Source organism: Salvelinus alpinus, chromosome 2 (assembly GCF_045679555.1).
Source record: "Salvelinus alpinus chromosome 2, SLU_Salpinus.1, whole genome shotgun sequence".
Classification (NCBI taxonomy): domain Eukaryota; kingdom Metazoa; phylum Chordata; class Actinopteri; order Salmoniformes; family Salmonidae; genus Salvelinus; species Salvelinus alpinus.
The window spans coordinates 109736789-109760199 of NC_092087.1; the positions used below are offsets into that span (position 1 = coordinate 109736789).

A 23411-nucleotide genomic window follows, 5' to 3' on the forward strand; every position below is an offset into this window, starting at 1 on the left:
CAATCAACCAACCTGCAGTTGAAACAATAACAAGGCTCTCATTCCACAACTGTTTTGGTAATAAGATGATGGTGGGCCTGGAGACATTTAACTACTCTCAAATTCATAGACAAACCTATGGATGAAAGGACTGACCATCCATGATATCAACATTATAGTTTTAACCATGTTGAGGCTATACAGTGTTGATTTACATTGTTTCTAAACATTGGAGTAAAAAAAACGTATTTCCCCTTTAACACCAAACATCAGTTCAACAACTGCAGAGTTTGTACCTCTGTTTTTAAGACAGTACTTACCAGTGGTAATCACGGCCCGGTTTCTCAAAACCATCTTATGGCTAAGTTCATCTTTAGAACCACTGGATGCCTTAAATTGCGTTTGGGAAATCGGGCCCAGATATCCAGTTTCTTCCTCCTCTTCTTCCGATGAGACCGTAATCTCCCCCTCCTCCGCTTTCACTTCAAAAACGGAATCCTCCTCCTCTTTCACTCTGAACGCCTCTTCTTTCACTGTAACGTCTTCCTCTTCTTTCACTGAAACGTCTTTCTCTTCTTCTTTCAGGGTAACAACCTCACCCTCTACTTGTTTTTGTATTGTAACATTCTCCTCCTCTTTCACTCTGAACGCCCCTTCCTTCACTGTAACGTCTTTCTCTTCTTCTTTCCCTGTAACAGCCTCACCCTCTACTTGTTTTTGTATTGTAACATCCTTCTCTTCCTCCTCCTCTTTGATGAGAGCTTCTTTCTCCGTCCAGCAGACCGTCTCTTCTTCAGCAGGAAGAGAGTAATTTAGTGAACTCATGGTCGGAGATGTTAGCTAGCTAGGCTAATGCTAACTTAACCAGCCCGCCAGCTGAATAATAACAACACCGTAAATATGAAATTAAATAGGATAACTAACTAACTAGACGACAGACGAGGGTTTAAAATACAGTGGCTAATATACACTAAAGCGTCTAAAGAGCTTTATGGGTTCGGCTATTTTGGCTAGCAAGCTACCGAGGTGTCTGACTAACTGTTGCTGCTGCTGAAAGAAGCGTTCCGTCCACTAGATTATACGTCACACAAACAGCATTGCGTTCCGTCCACTAGATTATACGTCACACTAACAGCATTGCCTTAAAATCGCACACCGCCAACTGCTGACTGATGACTGGAGTGGGTAACGCTCAGTCTGAACCTCTGACTGCGATGGAGATGTGCGACTTTAAGACAATGACGCTAGTGTGACGTAAAATATATATTATAATGTTCAGACAAAAAGTTAGCGTAGGAAGCATGAGTTTTTACTCACCAGTGTAACTATACAGTGTGGTTAAAGACTTAGTAACTTAGTTGTGTTCACGATCTGGTTCCCTATAAACACAACCAGTTATGTTTTTGAATTATCACATATGTATTAATTTATTTCGGGATTCTGGGTAATCCACAGCAGATTTATGGAGAATTGCTGTGGGTGAGTTCAAAATTGAATAGTCCCGGGATAGAAATATATAAAGTTGACATTACATCATAAAATCCACCTTTTATATCATACATTAGCAATTTATGTTTTAGTAACTACTGTTGTTGGTTTGGCGTCAAATAAGCCTCTCTTTATATGTTATTTGCAAAATCTCAGTTTTCCATGTGGGTTTTATGCTAAAGTTCCCTCTTTCAAGTTGGTATCTAACTGGAAAACGCATCTTCTTTAGGAGTGCTATTTTTACCCTGTCGACGACTGATCGTTCATCCACACTGTGTGTCTCATCAATGCAGGTCATTTATGACAAATGTATAAAGTATATGTTTTATAAACTCATGAACACCAGACAGTTTATTATCCCGGTTTTGTTAGTTTAGGTGTATTATACTTCTTCACCACCAGAGGGGGACATTGAGTCATTTTCCAGGTTAATTTGATATATTTTGATACTAAAATGGATGACAGTATATTCTGATGGAGTGAATATGAGACACATGTAAACAATTGATTCATTTATTATAGAAAATTAGGAATTATTAGGAATGGTTAAATCCACTATACGATCTCAATAACTTTGATAGACATTTCAATAGTTTTTTTGTTAGTATATTATAGGGCAGATTTATGGAGAATTGCTGTGGGAGTGCTATTTATATCCCGTCACTACTGATCATTCATCCATACTGTGTGTGTCCCATCATAGCAGCTTTGGAAATAAATGAACTTACCATCCATTGCTCCTTCCTGTGTTGACTCACTGACTTGAGAGACCAGGAAGGTCACACTAGCTCGATAGGTTGATATCTAGCTCAAGCTTCACCTCATGCTTTTCATTAACTGTGTGGTTGTGTTATCTAGTGGGAACCCGTTAGCACGGTAGGCTCTGGTGCGTTCTTGCCGTGGGCTCCTCTACTTGTTTTCGTCTCTTCCTCCTCCTCTTTGACGAGAGCTTCTTTTTTCTCCGTCCATAATAATGACATAAAGGCATGTGTATGTGATGTACCAGGGACTATGCATGCAGTTAGGTTTGTATGCAGTCTGATGATATACAAGGGACTAGGGATGCAGTTAGATTTGTATGCAGTCTGGTGATATACCAGGGACTGGGGATGCACAGTTAGGTTTGTATGCAGTCTGGTGAAATACCAGGGACTGGGGATGCAGTTAGGTTTGTATGCAGTCTGGTGAAATACCAGGGACTGGGGATGCAGTTAGGTTTGTATGCAGTCTGGTGATATACCAGGGACTATACATGCAGTTGGTTTGTATGCAGTCTGTTGATATACCAGGGACTGGGGATGCAGTTAGGTTTGTATGCAGTCTGGTGATATACCAGGGACTGGGGATGCAGTTAGGTTTGTACAGTCTGGTGATATACCAGGGACTGGGGATGTAGTTAGGTTTGTATGCAGTCTGGTGATATACCAGGGACTATGCATGCAGTTAGGTTTGTATGCAGTCTGGTGATATACCAGGGCTTGGGGATGCAGTTAGGTTTGTATGCAGTCTGGTGATATACCAGGGCCTGGGGATGCAGTTAGGTTTGTATGCAGTCTGGTGATATACCAGGGCCTGGGGATGCAGTTAGGTTTGTATGCAGTCTGGTGATATACCAGGGACTATACATGCAGTTGGTTTGTATGCAGTCTGGGGATATACCAGGGACTGGGGATGCAGTTAGGTTTGTATGCAGTCTGGTGATATACCAGGGACTATGCATGCAGTTAGGTTTGTATGCAGTCTGGTGATATACCAGGGACTGGGGATGCAGTTAGGTTTGTACAGTCTGTTGATATACCAGGGACTGGGGATGCAGTTAGGTTTGTACAGTCTGGTGATATACCAGGGACTGGGGATGCAGTTCGGTTTGTATGCATTCTGGTGATATACCAGGGACTGGGGATGCAGTTAGGTTTGTATGCAGTCTGGTGATATACCAGGGACTATGCATGCAGTTAGGTTTGTATGCAGTCTGGTGATATACCAGGGACTGGGGATGCAGTTAGGTTTGTATGCAGTCTGGGGATATACCAGGGACTGGGGATGCAGTTAGGTTTGTATGCAGTCTGGGGATATACCAGGGACTGGGGATGCAGTTAGGTTTGTATGCAGTCTGGTGATATACCAAGGACTATGCATGCAGTTAGGTTTGTATGCAGTCTGGTGATATACCAGGGACTATACATGCAGTTAGGTTTGTATGCAGTCTGGTGATATACCAGGGACTGGGGATGCAGTTAGGTTTGTTATACTTCTTCGCCACCAGAGGGGGACATTGAGTAATTTCCAGGCTAATTTGATATATTTTGAGGATGACAGTTTTTTCTGATGTAGTGAATATGAGACACATGGAAACAATGTATTTATTTTATTATAGTAAATTAGGAATTAGTAGGAATTGTTAAATCCACTATACGATCACAATGACTTTGATAGACATTTCAATAGTTTTTTTTGTTCGTATATTATAGGGCAGATTAATGTAGAATTGCTGTGGGTTTTTGTTTTTGTAAACTTTTCGATGGGGATGTTATGTACGAGCCATGCGTCCAAATCACTAAACAATCATCCAAAGCAGTGTGCTGATGCCTGTATCACTTTATCAGCAGCACGTCATCAAAGACGTCTGAAGCTTAATTTCATTGAACAACCACCTGATTGGTTTGGTATTGGGCTGGTTCGACACTGCAGGCGACTGACTGATCTACAAATCACCTTACATCATAAATAACTACTCATTATTATTGAAGCTGTGTGTCACTTTATCAGCATTGATCAATGACTTCTGAAGATTAATTTTCTCCCATCATTCTGTTTGTCTCTGATCTTTTGATCTGCAAACACGTTTAGGTTTTGTTAGTTTGGTTCTAAATGGTCTCGGTGCTGGTTGGCTACGCTGGTTAGGCTAACAGCTAGTTGGCTAAATAGCTAACGTTAGCTGGTTGGCTACGCTGGTTAGGCTAATAGCTAGTTGGCTAAATAGCTAACGTTAGCTAGTTGGCTACGCTGGTTATTCTAATAGCTAGTTGGCTAAATAGCTAACGTTAGCTGGTTGGCTACGCTGGTTAGGCTAATAGCTAGTTGGCTAAATAGCTAACGTTAGCTGGTTGGCTACGCTGGTTAGGCTAATAGCTAGTTGGCTAAATAGCTAACGTTAGCTGGTTGGCTACGCTGGTTAGGCTAATAGCTAGTTGGCTAAATAGCTAACGTTAGCTGGTTGGCTACGCTGGTCAGGCTACTAGCTAGTTAGCTAAATAGCTAACGTTAGCTGGTTGGCTACGCTGGTTAGGCTAATAGCCAGTTAGCTAAATAGCTAACGTTAGCTGGCCGGCTAAGATAACTGCATATAGCTAATGTTTGCTGGCTGGCTAAGATAACTGCATATAGCTGTTGTTAGCTGGCTGGCGTAGATAACTGCATATAGCTAATGTTAGCTGGCTGGCTAAGATAACAGCATATAGCTAATGTTAGCTGGCTGGCTAAGATAACTGCATATAGCTAATGTTAGCTGGCTGGCTAAGATAACTGCATATAGCTAATGTTAGCTGGCTGGCTAAGATATCTGCATATAGCTAATGTTAGCTGGCTGGCTAAGATAACAGCATATAGCTAACGTTAGCTGGCTGACTAAGATAACTGCATATAGCTAATGTTAGCTGGCTGGCTAAGATAACTGCATATAGCTAATGTTAGCTGGCTGGCTAAGATAACTGCATATAGCTAATGTTAGCTGGCTGGCTAAGATAACTGCATATAGCTAACATTCTTTGATATTTGGTTAGATGGCGTTATGTTTTTCCAAAACGTTGGTTTACTTTAATCACTCAAGTCATGAGAGCAAACGATTGGTTTAATTTGAAGTTCTACATTTGAAGTTATTTCTGTTGTAGTTAACATCATAGGTAATAGGCTGGTCCTCCATATTACTTCACACCTGACTTTATCATTCTTCTGAATTCTGATTTGTTTCATGTGTAACAGATGTATAGTGTACTCTCCATGCGTTGTGTTTTCTCATAATAAATCACTTCGGCCAGTGGTCCCAGTTGAGCATCATTTATTTCTGCTGCTGTTGTTAAATGGGAAACAGCACGTTAGTTGTGCAGGGCTTAACAGTGTTGATGGCTGTCGATGACAAAATCCCTTGCATCACATTTTCATACTGGGCGAACAAAATACAAAAATACAATACAAAATATAACATGTGTAAATACCTGTTGTTAAATGGGAAACAGCACGTTAGTTGTGCAGGGCTTAACAGTGTTGATGGCTGTCGATGACAAAATCTGTAGCATGAAGACAACTGTGTTAGCCGTGGCTTATGTGACCATGACATCGGTGTATGCTAGCTAACACAATTATTTACAGCAATCATATGCCAAAGCACATCCCAGAAAGCCCCTCAATCCCTAACAGGTACCATATACCCACACATGTATAAAATCAGTAACGTACAGCAAACTTGTACACATTGTAAAATAGAAAATAGAAAACAGTATTCAGAACGTGACCTACCCCTTGCATCACATTTTCATACTGGGAAGACCTGACGTTCGCGATCTCCCCCTATCTGCAAGTGGGGCCAATCACAACACCCCTTATTGTCATCAGAGTTGAACTAACCAATAAGAATGCTTGAACATCAAATACACATTTCTTTAGAGGCAAGTGGAAACATAACCAACCCTGTTACACATGTAATAACTCCCAAAAAATAGAACAGTGAAGTGTAACTTTGCATTGGGAAAAATATTTTATATTATCTTTTTATAAACAATACAAAACATACAAACGACAACATCATACAAACATTAACTACATCCCACCTGCCCAGACCCACTAGAACACACCTCCATCTCCATTAACTACATCACACCTGCCCAGACCCACTAGAACACACCTCCATCTCCATTAACTACATCACACCTGCCCAGACCCACAAAACACACCTCCGTCTCCATTAACTACATCACACCTGCCCAGACCCACTAGAACACAACTCCATCTCCATTAACTACATCACACCTGCCCAGACCCACTAGAACACAACTCCATCTCCATTAACTACATCACACCTGCCCAGACCCACTAGAACACACCTCCGTCTACATTAACTACATCACACCTGCCCAGACCCACTAGAACACACCTCAATCTCCATTAACTACATCACACCTGCCCAAACACACTGGAACACACCTCCATCTCCATTAACTACATCACACCTGCCCAGACCCACTGGAACACACCTCCATCTCCATTAACTACATCACACCTGCCCAGACCCACTAGAACACAGCCAGCCATTCATCAGCGCCATTTTTTTCCTCTCCGTCACTTTCAACTTTTAGATAATAAAGTATTTGACCTTTCTATTGAATTAACAACAGAGGATTGGTTGATTTCCAGGTTTAATTAAGTATAATATTTAAGATGATTTATGAGAAAAGTATCGTCCAACTCTGGGGTATCTCACTGCCCCATCAAATGCCATATTTTGAAATATACAGACAGACAGATTAAAAGTAATTTTACATTGTATAACTGTACTTCTGACAGCCAACTTTCTAACTCCTCCCATAACTTTATGACATCATAACATTCCCAGAAGTATTATTGAGTCATTGTTAGTTTTAAACTGAAGACATGACTCTGCCGTTCGGCTGTAGAATTTATGAATTTTGTCTCTTGTATAATAAGGGACTATCATTTGTCCCAACATCACAGGCCACAGACTTTGATGCAGTTAAAGACTTCCAAAAGTTTTTCCGCAGATTGAGATCGACTGAGTTTTTTAAAATGGGGTGTCTCCCTGTGCACCTGCCAATGTAAATCCTTTGAACGAGACAAGTTACCAGACATATTGCTAATGTTCTTCCCATTGATAACCTGAATGACAATTAACTTGTGGGAGGTGGTGGTGATGACGGCCTATTGGATGACGTCGTCCATCGGGATTCCCCAAGAAAGAAGACGCTCTGGATTGATCACTGGAGTCAGATGTGAAGGGGGAGGTTGATCATCAGGAGTCAGATGTGAAGGAGGAGATTGATCATCAGGAGTCAGATGTGAAGGAGGAGGTTGATCATCAGGAGTCAGATGTGAAGGAGGAGGTTGATCATCAGGAGTCAGATGTGAAGGAGGAGGTTGTTCATCAGTGAACCTCTAGGCTTGTGGCTGGGCTGGCGTTTCCACTTCCAGCTTGGTCATATATTTTGATACATTGAATGTTGATACTGTGAATCTATGTTATATATTTGTACCTCCTGTTTCATGAAGTGATGTCACTAAGTACTGCCCCTATATATACAATGCATTCGGAAAGCATTCAGACCCCTTCACTTTTCCCACATTTTGTTACGCTACAGCTTTATTCTAAAATTGATTCAATAATTTTTTCCCCTCATCAATCTACACAATACCCAATAATGACATCACAATACCCCATAAGACATCACATTGCCCCATAATGACATCACAATACCCCATAATGACAAAGCAAAAACAGGTAAATAAATGAAAACATTTTCTTTAAAAAACAAGGACATTTCTAAGTGACCCCAAACTTTTGAATGGTAGTGTACATCTACATGATGTATTGTTACACCATGTAGGAGCAGTATAGACCTAGTCTGTTCATTATATACATCTACGTGATGTATTGTTACACCATGTAGGAGCAGTATGGACCTAGTTTGTTCATTATATACATCTACATGATGTAATGTTACACCATGTAGGAGCATTATAGACCTAGTCTGTTCATTATATACATCTACATGATGTATTGTTACACCATGTAGGAGCAGTATAGACCTACAGTAGCTTGCTAATTATTTAGATTTAGTTTGACTTAATGAAACTGCCTTAAATGTGCTGTAGTAAACATTTTTTATTCGCACTAATCGATCAACACATACCTGTCTTTGTATGTGTCAATATAATAGTATTATTTAATTAAATCAATTTAAAATAATCTTTGTCTGAAAATAAATTGGGATCCTCAACTGCGTTTCCCCTCCAGTCAGCAGACGGCGATGTGCGTCTTTGAGGCGATGCGGCCAGCGTGACGTATAATCTAGTGGACGGTTCTTCATAAACAGCTCGTCAACCACCTCGGTAGCTTGCTAGCCAACATATCCGAAAGATTCAAGCTATTTATATGCTTTCGGTGTATATTAGCTACTGTGTTTTCGACACACTTAGGTCGTATCTACTTGTTTACCTATTTAATATTACGTTAGTTTGTATTAGTCAGCTATAGTAGCTGGCTGGTTAAATTAGCACTAGCCTAATCGCTAATGATAGCTAGCTAGCTAACATCCCCGACCATGAGGTCAGTAAGCTACTCCACTCTTGTTAAAGAAGAGGCGGTCTGCTGGACGGAGAAAGAAGCTCTGGGGCTGAACATTGTCGTGAAAGAGGAGGAGGAAGAAGAGGCTGTCACAGTAAAACAAGAAGTAGAGGATGAGGCTGTTACAGTGAAAGAAGAAGAGAAAGACGTTACAGTGAAAGAAGAGGAAGATGTTACAGTAAAAGACGAGGAGGAAGCAGGTTTTGGTGTGAAAGAAGAGGAGGTTGGAGATCCGTTTAACCCCAGTAAGTACCGTCTCTGCAGTTGTTGAACCAATATGCAGTAAAAGGGTTCTACACTTTAATGTTGTTCTGTAGGAATGGCTGAAGCTACACTGTAACGTGTAGATCATCAAGAGTGGACCATCAACAAAACGTTAACAATTGATCAAATGCATCCAATGACAATGCCTGAAATACTGTAGTCCTCAATATCTCCTATTAGATTAGCCCAATATGTAGTCTTAAAGGGGCAATCAGCAGTTGTTACATCCATTTTGGGACTTATACATTAATGATATGTACCCATTGTTTCTTGAAGAATTCCCTTATAAATGCCTCATGAGGTTAGTTCACCGGTTGTACCCCATCAGAACACAAAATATGAGCTTTTTTTTACTCCAATGTTTGTCAGTAAATATAAACAAACACTGTATATCCTCAAAACATGGTTAAAACTATAATGTTGGTATCATGGATGGTTGCATTTCTCCAGCCCCATCCCTCAGCTTTTTACCGAAACGGGCAGGGAGTACGCTTTGTTATTGTTTCTACTGCTGATTCTCTGCCCCCGTTACTCCTCAAAATAATTTCACATAATACTTTCATATCACATAACAATTATTTCACACAATACTTTCATATCACATCAAAATAATTTAAAATACTTTAACATCAAAATAATTTCACACAATACTTTCATATCACATCTAAATAGGTAACCAGTCTGTATAGATAGATAGCTAAGTGAATTAAATATCACCAGCTACCTAACTTCATATTAGCTATCTTGATGTATTTATCACTGTAAAAAACTAACTCCAAATGCATTTGTAGGTAGCTAGCTAACAGCCATGGAGGGTGAAAGGATAGCAGCCCCAACTGTCAGTGAGAGAGGAGGCTATTCTGGATAGGGCAGGTACTTTTGTGTACTTCCTGTCCCTAGAAGTGAGGACGGAGATAATAGTAACATAATATTCAGTGTGGTGTAATTTGACTATAATGAAGTCTGTTTCTTGTGAGGTTTTCTGTCTCAGATAAAGAGCGCTATGAAAACCAGTCTACATATGAAGAGGTCCCAATGAAGAGCAGTGGTTCTCAGTCCTGGGGACTCAAAGAGGCACATTGTTGTTTTTGCCTCAGCACTGCACAGCTGATTCAAATGATCAACTCATCATCAAGCTTCAAGTGGTATTTATGTATTCATTTGTGATGCCATCCTTGATATGATCCTGTTATTGTCACATGCTACACATGTACATATGTGTGCCCATGCATCTATCAATCCAATGTTATTATGATTTGTTATCAGGGATATTATACTTTAGTAATCCACAATGACCTGGTGATGTAACAGTCTAATAATTACATTGTCTTCCATATTCCCTACAGATACCTTGTAACTGGAGATTCCTGCAAAACGATTGCCTACAGTTGCTGTGTAGGGCACTGCAAGGTTGGGTGACCAGGGTCATCTGGGACTGCCTCCTGGAGGAATTCAGGTGTGTGAAGGCTACCTGTGTCCTGCGTAACTTCATAAGGATGGACACGAGGACCAGGAGGGGATCTGCAGCTCGCCGCCGTGTCCCAGAGGAGGAGTCTGCTGCTCTGCAGGATGTTTCAAAGATGGGGTCCAACAACGCAGCAAGAGAGGCAATCCGTGTGCAGGAGATCTTCACCTCCTACTTCTTCAACGAGGGTGCTGTTCCCTGGCAACACCATAGACTACACTATGCACAACCAAAGGCTCTTTTAAGAGCCATCCACATTGCAATAAGAGTATTCTTCCATTTACTTAGCTATGTCAACTGCAGTTATTCAATTCACAGTTTCTCTCCCTTTGATTTCTACTTCTCAGGTGAGGGTGCTGTTTAGGTAAGGGTGTGATGTCTGTGCAAAAACAAAACAGGCTGTTTTAAATCACCCATATTGAAAAAATTTAGAACAATTGGACACCCTATAACACACACCTACACACTCATGTATCAATCTGATTGATGGATTGTGTTGTGCAGTAAGCAGGCTCAGGTGTATAACTGTGGCTCCTTCCACCTTCAAAGAATAGGCCAGAGGGCCAACCATGGAGAATAGTAAGACACTATATAACTACACTATATTGTTTGTCCTCATGTGTCCGTTCATGTTTTTCAGCATAAAGTACTCTGCAGCCACTTAGTGTGGTGTGGACACCAGGTGAGGCCACACACAGATTCCTGTTGAACACTGTGGCTTTAACTACCTTCTTTTCTCAAAAACAGTCTCTCTCCTTCACTTCATCCCTCTCTCCCCTTCTCCCTAAATCCTCTAGGTTATATCAGCTGTGTCGGTGAACCCCTCCTGCATCTGAACTGGCTACAGAGAGGGCACAGCATGATCAGAGGTGAGAGGTCACATGGTCAGGTCAACAGGAAGTATTATTAAAGAGATGCTTTACATTGAAATACAGATAGATGCAGTAGTCCCAGAGTTAATGATCCCAGGTCAGTTTATATTATACAGGAAGTATTATTAAAGAGATGCTTTACATTGAAATACAGATAGATGCAGTAGTCCCAGAGTTAATGATCCCAGGTCAGTTTTGCATTTCACCTCCTGATTGATGACTAACAATGTTAGAATAAAAACTAAAAACACAAGGCTTAAACATGCTCTCTCTCTCCATCTGTCTCTCGTCTGCAGATATGTTTTGATGTGAGAGGATGCCAACCCCTAGTCCCATCATCGCCATCTCACCTGCTTTTAAGATAACCTTTAGGCCGACTAGAGACAGTGCTATGTAATTGTGATGAACTGAGAGAATATTTAGGTAGCACTGTGATTCATTAATCATGTGCTGCCTTCCCTGCTCCTATGTGCTTACCTCTTTCCCTTTCTGTCTTTTACACCTCTCTCTCCACCTCTTTCTTCCTCTGTTTTTATAATACACAACAGATGTGCATTGAAATACAGATTGAACTTGTATTTATAACACTTGGATAATGAGCTTTTCAATAAAGCGTTTCACATTCTCTACTGGGTGAAATGAAGTGTAATGTGATGAAATACTCCACCTATCCTGTGTTTATCAGATCAATGCAGATGAAGGGCATTAGATGTTGAGATTAACCAGTGTTGGAGTATTTACATGATGCATAGGAAGTGTAGTGTACTGTTTTTTAACATTATATTTCTGTATATATGAATTAACTAGTTAAATCCTGTTTCTAGTCTATTAGTTACAATGTGTAACCATTGATGTCCCAGGACCAAGATTGGTAAACACTGTTGAAGTGTAGAATTGTAATACATACATGCAGATGTAACAGTATAACTTTAGTAGCGTCCCCTCGCACCGACACGGGCGCGAACCAGGGACCCTCTGCACACATCAACAACTGACACCCACGAAGCGTCGTTACCCATCGCTCCACAAAGGCTGCGGCCCTTGCAGAGCAAGGGGCAACACTACTTCTAGGTTTCAGAGCAAGTGACGTAACTGATTGAAACACTGTTAGCGCGTACCCGCTAACTAACTAGCCATTTCACATCCGTTACACAGACACAGCATCATTCAAAGACTGGAATTTGATTCTCCTGGTATTGGATATGACTGAAAAATCATCTCAAAGACATTCATACCTAAACTGCACCTTTATTTGCCAAGGTAGAGTACATGATCAGTGAATATATTAAATGTACAGGCCACAATGTGGGGATCTCATGCATGGTAATAACTACATGTATATACGACTTGCATTCTTGGCACAACATGATATTATATTCTACTCAATTCATAGGCTTCATTAATGTAATTCAGGCTGTTTTGAAGTTGATACAACTGGCTATGATAGCTGAGGTTCATAGCTAGGTTCTGAACTAATATGTATACCAAACGTTTGGGTCCATACACAGATCGGCTAGATATCTAGCTACACATCCATGGGCGTACAGGGATTTTAATCATCCACTGCACAATAAGCAAGAACATAGCTAGCTACGTGATTTCATCTATCTGCATGGTAAATATCAGCAAGGCAAGCTTACAAAATTGTACATTCAATTTGCAGTAAATTCTTCAGCTAGCTAGATTCTATACATCCACTGTTACACAAAACGACAGCCTGGTTTGCTGGTTGTTTCAGGAGTCCCTAAAACAACCAGAATTACAATGTCATACTCATGTCACAACACCCATAAAGCTAGTCAGCTATCTGGCTAATGTTAGCTAGTCAGCTAGCTGGCTAATGTCAGCTATCTTGCTAAATCGCGATTTTCATAAATTAACTTTATGATAAAAAAATGCATAATCGTTTGTCTCTACATGAACTAACATTCCTGTCAACTGTACATGTTTTTTGCATGATTCGTTATGACGTTATAATCCCTTACATTTGCTTCCATCCTAGTATTTCTGTCCGCCATCTTTGATTCAGTTCAGTTCTGTGTAGGGGTTCCCCTCTCTCCTAGTATTTCTGTCCGCCATCTTTGATTCAGTTCAGTTCTGTGTAGGGGTTCCCCTCTCTCCTAGTATTTCTGTTCGCCATATTTGATTCAGTTCAGTTCTGTGTAGTGGTACCCCTCTCTCGAAGTATTTCTTTCAGCCATCTTTGCTGAAGAAAGTCTAACAATCACTAGTGCAGCAGCAGCAGCCTCCCCCGGTCCTAGTGCCGGACCGGTAAGAAGTTTAAGATGCGATGGAATGGTTGACGAAAAAAATAAATCACAGAAAAAATATATAGACTGATATTGATTTATTCAGGGGGGGGGCTAATTAATATTTTAGTTCTAGCGACGTCTCTGGTTCCTACCCTTTAACTTTTTATCTGAAAATTAAATATACATTTTACTCAACTACCCAATCCAGTCAGCAGTGTGGGAATTTAAGGCGACGCTGTTGGTGTGACGTATAATCTAGTGGACGCTTCTTTCAGCAGCAGCAATAGTTAGTCAGACACCTCGGTAGCTTGCTAGCCAAAATAGCCGAACCAATAAAGCTCTTTAGATGCTTTCGTTTTTTTATTAGCCACTGTGGTTTAAACCCTCTTCTGTCGTCTAGTTAGTTATCCGATTTAATTTCATATTTACGGTGTTGTTGTTATTAGTCAGCTGGCGGGCTGGTTAAGTTAGCATTAGCCTAGCTAGCTAACATCCCCGACCATGCGGTCACTTAGCTACTCTTCTCCTGCTAAAGATAATATCTGCTGGATGGAGAAAGAAGCTCTGATCTTTCTGGTGAAAGAGGAGAAGGAAGAGGAGGATATCACAGTAAAACAAGAAGTAGAGGATGAGGCTGTTACAGTGAAAGAGAAATACGTTTCAGTGAAGGAAGAGGAAGACTCGTTCAGAGTGAAAGAGGAAGAGGATGTTACAGTAAAAGAAGAGGAAGAGAAAGGGGATGATGCAGTATTTGGAGTGAAAGAGGAGGAAGGGGAGATAACTGAGGAGGAAACTGGATGTCTGAGGCCGGTTTCCCAAACGCATCTTAAGGCATCCAACGATGAAATTAGCCGTAAGATGGTTTTGAGAAACAGCGTCCTGATTAATACTAGTAAGTACTGTCTTAAATACCAAACTCAGCAGTTGTTGAACTGATGTGTGGCGTTAAAGGGGAAATATGAAATTGCTACATCCATTTTTGGACTTTTAAATTATTTATATATAGCCATTGATTCTTGAAGAACATAACACATGCCTCATGAGCTTAGTTCAACTGTTGTACCCCATCAGAACACAAAATAAGCTTTTTTTTACTCCAATGTTTAGAAACAATGTAAACCAACACTGTATCGCCTCAAGGTTAAAACTATAATGTTGATATCATGGATGGTCTCTCTATGAATTTGAAAGCAGTTACATTTCTCTTATTACCAAAACAGTGGTGGAATGATTTTTTAAAACCGCAACAAAATGGCTGCTCAGAAACTTGGTTTGGTAAACAGCTGAGGGATGGGGGCTGGAGAAATGTAACCACTCTCAAATTCATAGAGAAAGACATTGTAGCAACCTTCAGGCTATCCCCTGAATTCACTACACTATGAATACAAAGACTGGCCATCCATGAGGTCAAAATTATTGTTTTAAACAGAATTCTAGGCTATATAGTATATTCTAGAATTCATCCATCATGTCATAATGATAGTTTAACCAAGTTTCTAGGATATATAGTATATTCTAGAATTCGTCCATGATGTCATATTTATAGTTTAAACAGGTTTCTAGGCTATATAGTATATTCTAGAATTACCAGTGTAGATTTCCTGTGGGGGTCAAATTATTAGAGCTGTTGATAAGTCATTGTATAATATTCAGCTATTTTTTTTCCATGCCCTTACTTTAAAGGCAAGACATATACCTAGATGTAATTACATTCATGAATTGGTTTGAAACCTTTGTTTTAAACCCTTCTCAAAGTTGTTGCTTTAAGTTGTCTGATGCTTGAAGCATGCTGTTTGATTAAATAATTACAGATACACAAGTTACTCGAGGGAGCCAGTCATCAATATAACCGAGAAAAACTCTTCCCTCCCGCTGCTACTGGACTTTGTAAATTCTGTCGTTATGCTCCTGAAGTTTTCAGTAATTAACTACACCAGCGGTCGTCAAACTTTTCCATTTAGAGTGACAATGTATCTGACCATTTCTACCGATCTGCGTGCCAGTTATGATTTTCATATGCACATTTTTGTGGAACAGTTTCATTTAATTTATATTACTATCTCAAAATCATTGTCTGTGATTAATCTACATTCTATCTAAATCTAAATGAAAATTATACAAATCTAAAAGTAACCTTTATTGCCATTGCCAACTATGTAAAAAAATTGCCTACATAACAAATAAAAACATTGCAGCCTGCAGGTAGAAAATATCCTGATAAAAATAAATATCCTAGAAATCACATTGGCTGCTCATGGCCTGTCTACAACAAACTTGAAACATTGTATCAACTATCAACTGGGTCCTCCGAAACTTGTGATGGCAAGCTTGCGACATTGTCTAAAATATTCTGGGCCCTCAGTTTCCCGCGCCAGTGAGTTCAGGACAGACACAGCTGTCGGCTATTTGTGCAAAGGATAAGAAGTTATCAGGTATTTTATGACATTTCCACTGGATCAGAGAATTACATTTTTTCCTTTTCATGCCGAGTGGAAATATTTTACGAAAATAATTTGAGGAACTATTGTCGTACGCAATTGATTTTGATTAGACTTAGTTTACTTGCTGTTTGAGGTGAAGAAAAAAATTACTTTGAGAAGCTCCACAACTCATTAGTGGTGGTGCGTTAAGACAATGAGAAATACTATCAGACATCCTCAAATGGGCACATTTATAGGCCTACATTTGCACACAGGCCAGGTAGACTAGTCCTACTTCTATATGCGTAGTTAGGTGTGCGTCCTTACTCAACATTGACAGGAGTGTTTCAAACAAAAGACAATGAATAAATTGACAAAACTGACGCATCTTGCGGGGTCAGGTCTGGGTGATCTGCCAGGGGCTGTTTCATTTAGTATCCGTTTGGGTCGGTTGGGGAATGATTGTATTTTCCCATGGTATGTTTTACTGAAGTTGACTGACTGAAAGGGAGTGTAACTTTATGACTGGATTCGGGCTAAACTTTGAAAATTGAGATATTAAAGACATGATAGATCAGACGCAGAGTATATAAAGGAGTGAGATCTGTAGAAAGACAGAGTGGCTGTGGAATGTGCTGGGTGGACGGGAGGAGATCACAGGATTGCTTTAGGGGAAGTGGATGAACATCTGTGGATTAGGCGAAGGAGGGGTTGAGGTCAGGTCAGATCCCCTGAAGGGAGTAATAAGGGTTTAGTATCCTGTTACCATCTTCCTGTTGAACCAGAAGATGTAAGGATTGGAGAGGAGGATTGTCCAAAGTGGGGTATATATACTTGTGATGGTGAGAACATGTTGTTGTCTGAATTACAGCTCTAACGACCCTTTGGGATGAATTAAACTTGGTTAACCTCTCTTGTGTATGTGGGACGCTAGCGTCCCAACTCGACCACAGCCATTGAAATAGCAGGGCGCCAAATTCAAAACAACAAAAATCTCATAATTCAAATTTTCTCAAACATACAACATTAAATTTTAAAGATAAACTTCTCGTTAATCCAACCACAGTGTCCGATTTCAAAAAGGCTTTTCGGCGAAAGCATACCATTAGATTATGCTAGGACAGTGCCAGGACAAGAAAAACCACACAGCCATTTTACAAGCAAGGAGAGGCGTCACAAAAACCAGAAATACAGCTAAAATGAATCACTAACCTTTGACGATCTCCTTCAGATGACACTCCCAGGACTCAATGTTACACAACACATGTATGTTTTGTTCGATAAAGTTCATATTTATATCCAAAAACCTCAGTTTACATTGGTGCGTTATGTTCAGAAATACTTTGCCTCCAAAACTCTCCGGTGAAATTCCAGAGAGCCACATCAAATGACAGAAATACTCATCATAAACGTTGATAAAAGATATAAGTGTTTTACATGGAATGAAATATAAACTTGTTCTTAATGCATCCGCTGTGTCAGATTTCAAAAAAGCTTTGCGTCGGAAGCACATTGTTCAATATTCTGAGTACAGCGCTCAGAGACAAAGCCATACAGTTACTTACATACAGGAATCAAAGTCAGAAACAGAGTTATAAATCTTCACTTACCTTTGCTGAGCTTCGGTGGAATCGAAAGACTCTCAGTTCCACAAGAAATGTTAGTTTTGTTCGATTATTATTGAAGATTTTTGATAAAAATATCCTAAAGATTGATTGTAAACAACGTTTGACATGTTTCTACGAACCTTGATGGTACTTTTTTGACTTTTCGTATTGATGTTCTGAGCGCGCCTGGTGCATTTGGAATAGTGAAGGGAACACCAACCGGACAATTGCGTATTACAGAAGAATTACAGAACAAAAAGAAAGTAAGGCGAGCATCACGGGAATGCGCGAGAGTGCACTAAGGTTCTTCAGGAAGCCCCCTCGTCAAACAGCTCTTATTCTCTCATTTTCCACAATAGAAGCCTCAAACAACGTTTTAAAGATTGTTGTCTGCTGGAAGGCTTGGGAAGTGACCCCATAGACACAGTATATTAGTAAGTCATTCAATTGAAAAACTACAACCCTCAAAATCTCCAACTTCCTGGTTGGATTTCCTCAGGTTTTTGCCTGTCATATGAGTTGTGTTATACTCACAGACATTATTTTAACAGTTTTGGAAACTGTAGAGTGTTTCATATCAAAATCTACACGTTATCTGCATATCCTAGCTTCTGCGCCTGAGTAACAGGCAGTTTACTTTTTGCACGCTTTTAATCCTCTTCGAAGGGGGTGACACTCTAGACCCAAACTATTACAGACCTATATCCATCCTGCCCTGCCGTTCTAAAGTCTTTGAAAGTCAAGTTAATTATCAAACAGATCACTGACCATTTTGAATCCCACCGTACCTTCTCCGCTGTGCAATCCAGTTTCCGAGCTGGTCACGGGTGCACCTCAGCCACGCTCAAGGTACTAAAGGATATCATAACAGCCATCGATAAAAGGCAGTACTGTTCAGCCGTCTTCATCAACCTGGCCAAGGCTTTCGACTTTGTCACTCACCGTATTCTTATCGGCAGACTCAACAGCCTTCGTTTCTCAAATGACTGACTCGCCTGGTTCACCAACTACTTATCAAACAGAGTTCAGTATGTCAAATCGGAGGTCCTGTTGTCCGGACCTCTGGCAGTCTCCATGGAGGTACCACAGGGTTCAATTCTCGGACCGACTCTTTTCTCTGTATATACCAATGATGTTGCTCTTGCTGCGGGTGAATCCTTGATCCACCTCTATGCAGACGACACCATTCTGTATACATCTGGCCCTTCTTTGGACACTGTGTTAAACAGGACATTCACATTAGCCTTACAAGTATAATCCAAAGTAGTGTGAAATGCACTAATAAGCAACCTGTAAATGACATTGTGAAAAACTAAAGTCTTTGTTCACCATTTTTGCTACAGGCAGATATACTACATCCATAACTAGTGGTTTCCTCATTACCAGAGATACTATATCCATAACTAGCGGTTTCCTCATTACCAGATATACTACATCCATAACTAGTGGTTTCCTCATTACCAGATATACTACGTCCATAACTAGTGGTTTCCTCATTAGCAGATATACTACGTCCATAACTAGTGGTTTCCTCATTACCAGATATACTACGTCCATAACTAGTGGTTTCCTCATTACCAGATATACTACATCCATAACTAGTGGTTTCCTCATTAGCAGATATACTACATCCATAACTAGTGGTTTCCTCATTACCAGATATATACTACATCCATAACTAGTGGTTTCCTCATTAGCAGATATACTACATCCATAACTATCGGTTTCCTCATTAGCAGGGAGGAGTTTCTACAATCAAATTGTATGTGCTTTGCCCTCGTGCCGCAATTTTATTAAACACAGAAAGGGGCCTATATTGGAGACCAAAAGTCGTCTGGCACACTGCTCAGAGTTTCAACAACATGAATAACTTATTTCTAGCCTACAATCATAGATATTACTACTAAAGTGAAAACAAGACAAAATATGATTATTGTTGCTCATTTTAAGACAATTGTCAAATAACTTTAACATTCATTACAGACGTCAATTGTTGTACAACATCATGGCTACGCTTCGATTATACCCTGATGAAGACAGCTTGGCTGTCGAAACGTTGGTAATTAAGTTTTTGCATCTGAGCTCCTAGAGTGTGTGTCTCTCCTTTATTTTTACGCTTTTGGCATCACCTTTTACAATGGATTTCCGCTGTTGTGGGCCTTTAATCATCTGTCTGACTTTGTTGTTCACACAGGAGAGAGACGGGACTATCGTGGATCCTCTGGGGAGCCTCAACAACCTCATGATGCTGACGAGGCAGAGAAGAGTCTCTCCAGATCAGAACTCCTCAAGAAACACCTGCAGAGATCCACAGGGAAGAAATCTCACCGCTGCTCTGACTGTGGGAAGAGATTCACCTCATCAGGCATTAAAATTCATCAGAGAACACACACAAGAGAGAAACCTTACAGCTGTGGTCAATGTGGGAAGCGTTTTGGTCGATCTGGAGAGCTGACAGTGCACCATAGAACACACACAGGAGAGAAACCTTTTAGCTGTGGTCAATGTGGGAAGCGTTTTGGTCAATCTGGAGAGCTGACAGTGCACCATAGAAGACACACAGGAGAGAAACCGTATAGCTGTGCTCAATGTGGGAAGAGTTTTCTTCGATCTGGAGAGCTGACAATGCACCAGAGAACACACACAGGAGAGAAACCTTATAGCTGTGGTCAATGTGGGAAGAGTTTTCTTCGATCTGGAGAGCTGAGAGTGCACCAGAGAATACACACAGGAGAGAAACCTTACAGCTGTGATCAATGTGGGAAGAGTTTTCGTCAATCTGGAGAGCTGACTATACACCAGAGAATACACACAGGAGAGAAACCTTATAGCTGTGGTCAATGTGGGAAGAGTTTTCTTCGATCTGGAGAGCTGAGAGTGCACCAGAGAATACACACAGGAGAGAAATCTTACAGCTGTGATCAATGTGGGAAGAGTTTTCGTCAATCTGGAGCGCTGACTATACACCAGAGAATACACACAGGAGAGAAACCTTATAGCTGTGGTCAATGTGGGAAGAGTTTTCTTCGATCTGGAGAGCTGAGAGTGCACCAGAGAACACACACAGGAGAGAAACCTTACAGCTGTGGTCAATGTGGGAAGAGTTTTGGTCAATCTGGCGATCTGGTATCACACCAGAGAACACACACAGGAGAGAAACCTTATAGTTGTAATCATTGTGAGAAGAGTTTTCCTACATCTAGCCAGCTGACTACACACAAGAGAACACACACAGGAGATAAACCTCATAGCTGTGATCAATGTGACAAGAGATACTCTGTTAAAAGATCTCTGATCAAACATCAGAAAATACATACATTAAGTTGTTTCATGATATCAATGAAATAATGTCACCATGTAGAATGTTTTAACATTGTAGTAGGAGTATTTTAATGATGTCCCAATGTAGAATGTTTGAACATTGTAGAAGGAGTATTTTAATGATGTCACAATGTAGAATGTTTTAACATTGTAGTAGGAGTATTTTAATGATGTCACAATGTAGAATGTTTTAACATTGTAGTAGGAGTATTTTAATGATGTCACAATGTAGAATGTTTTAACATTGTAGTAGCAGTATTCTAATGATGTCACAATGGAGCACCCTAAACGTTTGCTCTGAATTGAAAGAGTACTATTTATGAGATTTAACAAAAAGTGACTAACAAAAAAAGAGTTTTGATTCAAGTTGGTGACCCACTTGAATCAAAATGCAATACTTCAAAATGTTTAGGTTCTCAATATATCCCAAACTGTTTGTACATATTGGTTATTGATTTGGACACGTTAAAACTGTGTTTTGAAATTGCGCTATTCCCATTTAGCAAAATGTCATTGAAAAGACGTTGAAAATAACACTATTCCTGACGTCTAATATACGTTTCTAATTGTCTTTATTCCACTACTGAAGAAGCATGACTCAAATCACCTCATATATTCAGCCTGACAAAATATACATGTTTTATTATTCCATGCCTCACCATAAAGTGAATTATTGCCAATATATATTAACAAATGGGTGTACATTTGCTTTTGATATTTCATATTTACACTTCATGTAACATTTAGTCATAATTATTTATGCAACCAACTGACAATTTTTGGGTATAATTATATTGAAATTGTTGCCCTTCTTTTGGAATATCAGGGTTCATTCTCAGATGTACCAACCCAAATGTACTAGAGCATGACATTGGGGACTGGGCCCCGATCCAACAACATGCCTATCGAGATATTGCAGGAGTTTGCTCTTGAAATCAGACATGACTAATACAATTTGATTTGAGTTCCAAGGGGATGAGAGTTCTAGAAGCCAGTGAGTGTTAGCATTCTATAGAAAGAAAAAGGAGAAAAAAATTATATGATTGTATATTATTATTTAGAAGTACGTGTTTTTTCTTGTTTTTAATTGTTGACAGCCAGTAGACACCATGTTTATATTGTATTAGGTGAAGCATTGTAGTTGATTATAATGTGAAATGGAAGTTGTTTTCTGTTGGTGGTGCAAACTTGTCCAACAAAAAATATAGGATATATTTGTTGTCTTGAGGGGGAAGGTGTTCCAGGCTTTGGTTTTTCCATTTATGTTTTGAGGTTGGATTTTAGCACGTATAGCTCGTTAGCATGTAGGGCGCCGATTGGTGTCATCTCGTTAGTCAGTATGTGTTACACCTGTGCTGGCTTGTCCATCTCGTTAGTGGGAAAGTGTTTCACCTGAGCTGGTCCAGGTTCTATTTAAGAGTGTCTGGCCCAGTGCTCCAGTTGTCTTGATAGATGTGGAGAGTCAACACCTTTAGTTGCTCCACCTTTTTTGGTTTGCGTCTTGTCTTTAAGTTTGTTGTGGGTTTTTCTTTTGTTTGCCTCTTCTTGGGCAGATTTAGTGGGTCTTTTATGTCCCAGTTGTTGTTACTAGTCAACTTTCAGTGGACACCCCCATAGTGTCTTTCAGAGCCCCTCCTAAAAAACAAGCTTATATTTTGGGTTGGATATTGCATCCAATTAGTGTTTTAATCAATGGCATTTCCTTAGAATGCTCATTGGTCTTTCAGTTGTTAATCTTCTGTTTTTTTTATCCTGTTATTTTTGTGTACTAAATATTTTTGGTTGTTTTCATTGTTTTTTTTCATCCTGTGAAGCCGTTGCATCCATGTCTGAAATGTGCTGTATAAATAAAGCTTGATTTGATTTTAACAAATGAACGACCAATCAACAGACTCTTGGTCCATCTTAGTATGAAAATCAGTATCAATCCCACTTTTCAAGCCTGCTGAAGGCGTGGTGGAGTGGTAAACACCACCCCCGGCTCTACCAGGGGCTTGAGGTGGTCTCCCACAGCTCTGCTGGTGGAGTGGTAAACACCACCCCCGGCTCTACCAGGGGCTTGAGGTGGTCTCCCACAGCTCTGCTTATGTCATGTTCTATGGCCTTGCCGTTCCATTTCATGACTGCCCCTGCAACACAGAAAGAAACATATTTAGTCATATTATATAAAACACTCAAAGTAATGGATATGGAGCATCTATCAATCAATCAATTTTATTTTATATAGCCCTTCGTACATCAGCTGATATCTCAAAGTGCTGTACAGACACCCAGCCTAAAACCCCAAACAGCTAGTAATGCAGGTGTAGAAGCACGTGGCTAGGAAATACTCCCTAGAAAGGCCAAAACCTAGGAAGAAACCTAGAGAGGAACCAGGCTATGAGGGGTG

General features: G+C 40.1%; 3 protein-coding genes across 3 annotated transcripts in view; 2 read left to right on the forward strand and 1 right to left on the reverse strand.

The window, feature by feature from the left end:
• Positions 1-1043, reverse strand: part of LOC139548823 (zinc finger protein 180-like) — a 223334-nt gene extending 222291 nt beyond the window's left edge. Inside the window, exon 1 of the mRNA XM_071358691.1 lies at positions 300-1043. Within this exon, the coding sequence (XP_071214792.1) occupies positions 300-804 (505 nt within the window). The 5' untranslated portion in view covers positions 805-1043. The remainder of the gene's footprint in view (positions 1-299) is intronic.
• LOC139548377 (zinc finger protein ZFP2-like) overlaps positions 1-12047 on the forward strand; it is a 372237-nt gene extending 360190 nt beyond the window's left edge. Inside the window, exons 1-4 of the transcript XR_011669702.1 lie at positions 8570-9066; positions 10063-10230; positions 10432-11419; positions 11719-12047. The gene's annotated coding sequence lies outside the window, so the exon portion shown is untranslated. Of the gene's footprint in view, positions 9067-10062; positions 10231-10431; positions 11420-11718 lie in introns of the transcript that reaches the window.
• Positions 12048-13915: 1868 nt separating this feature from the next.
• LOC139548403 (zinc finger protein ZFP2-like) lies at positions 13916-22905 on the forward strand. The gene is made up of 2 exons (XM_071358085.1): positions 13916-14566; positions 19896-22905. Exons 1-2 carry the CDS (start codon positions 14176-14178, stop codon positions 21047-21049), a joined length of 1545 nt encoding a protein of 514 aa, XP_071214186.1. The 5' UTR covers positions 13916-14175; the 3' UTR covers positions 21050-22905.
• The last annotated feature ends 506 nt before the right edge of the window (positions 22906-23411 follow it).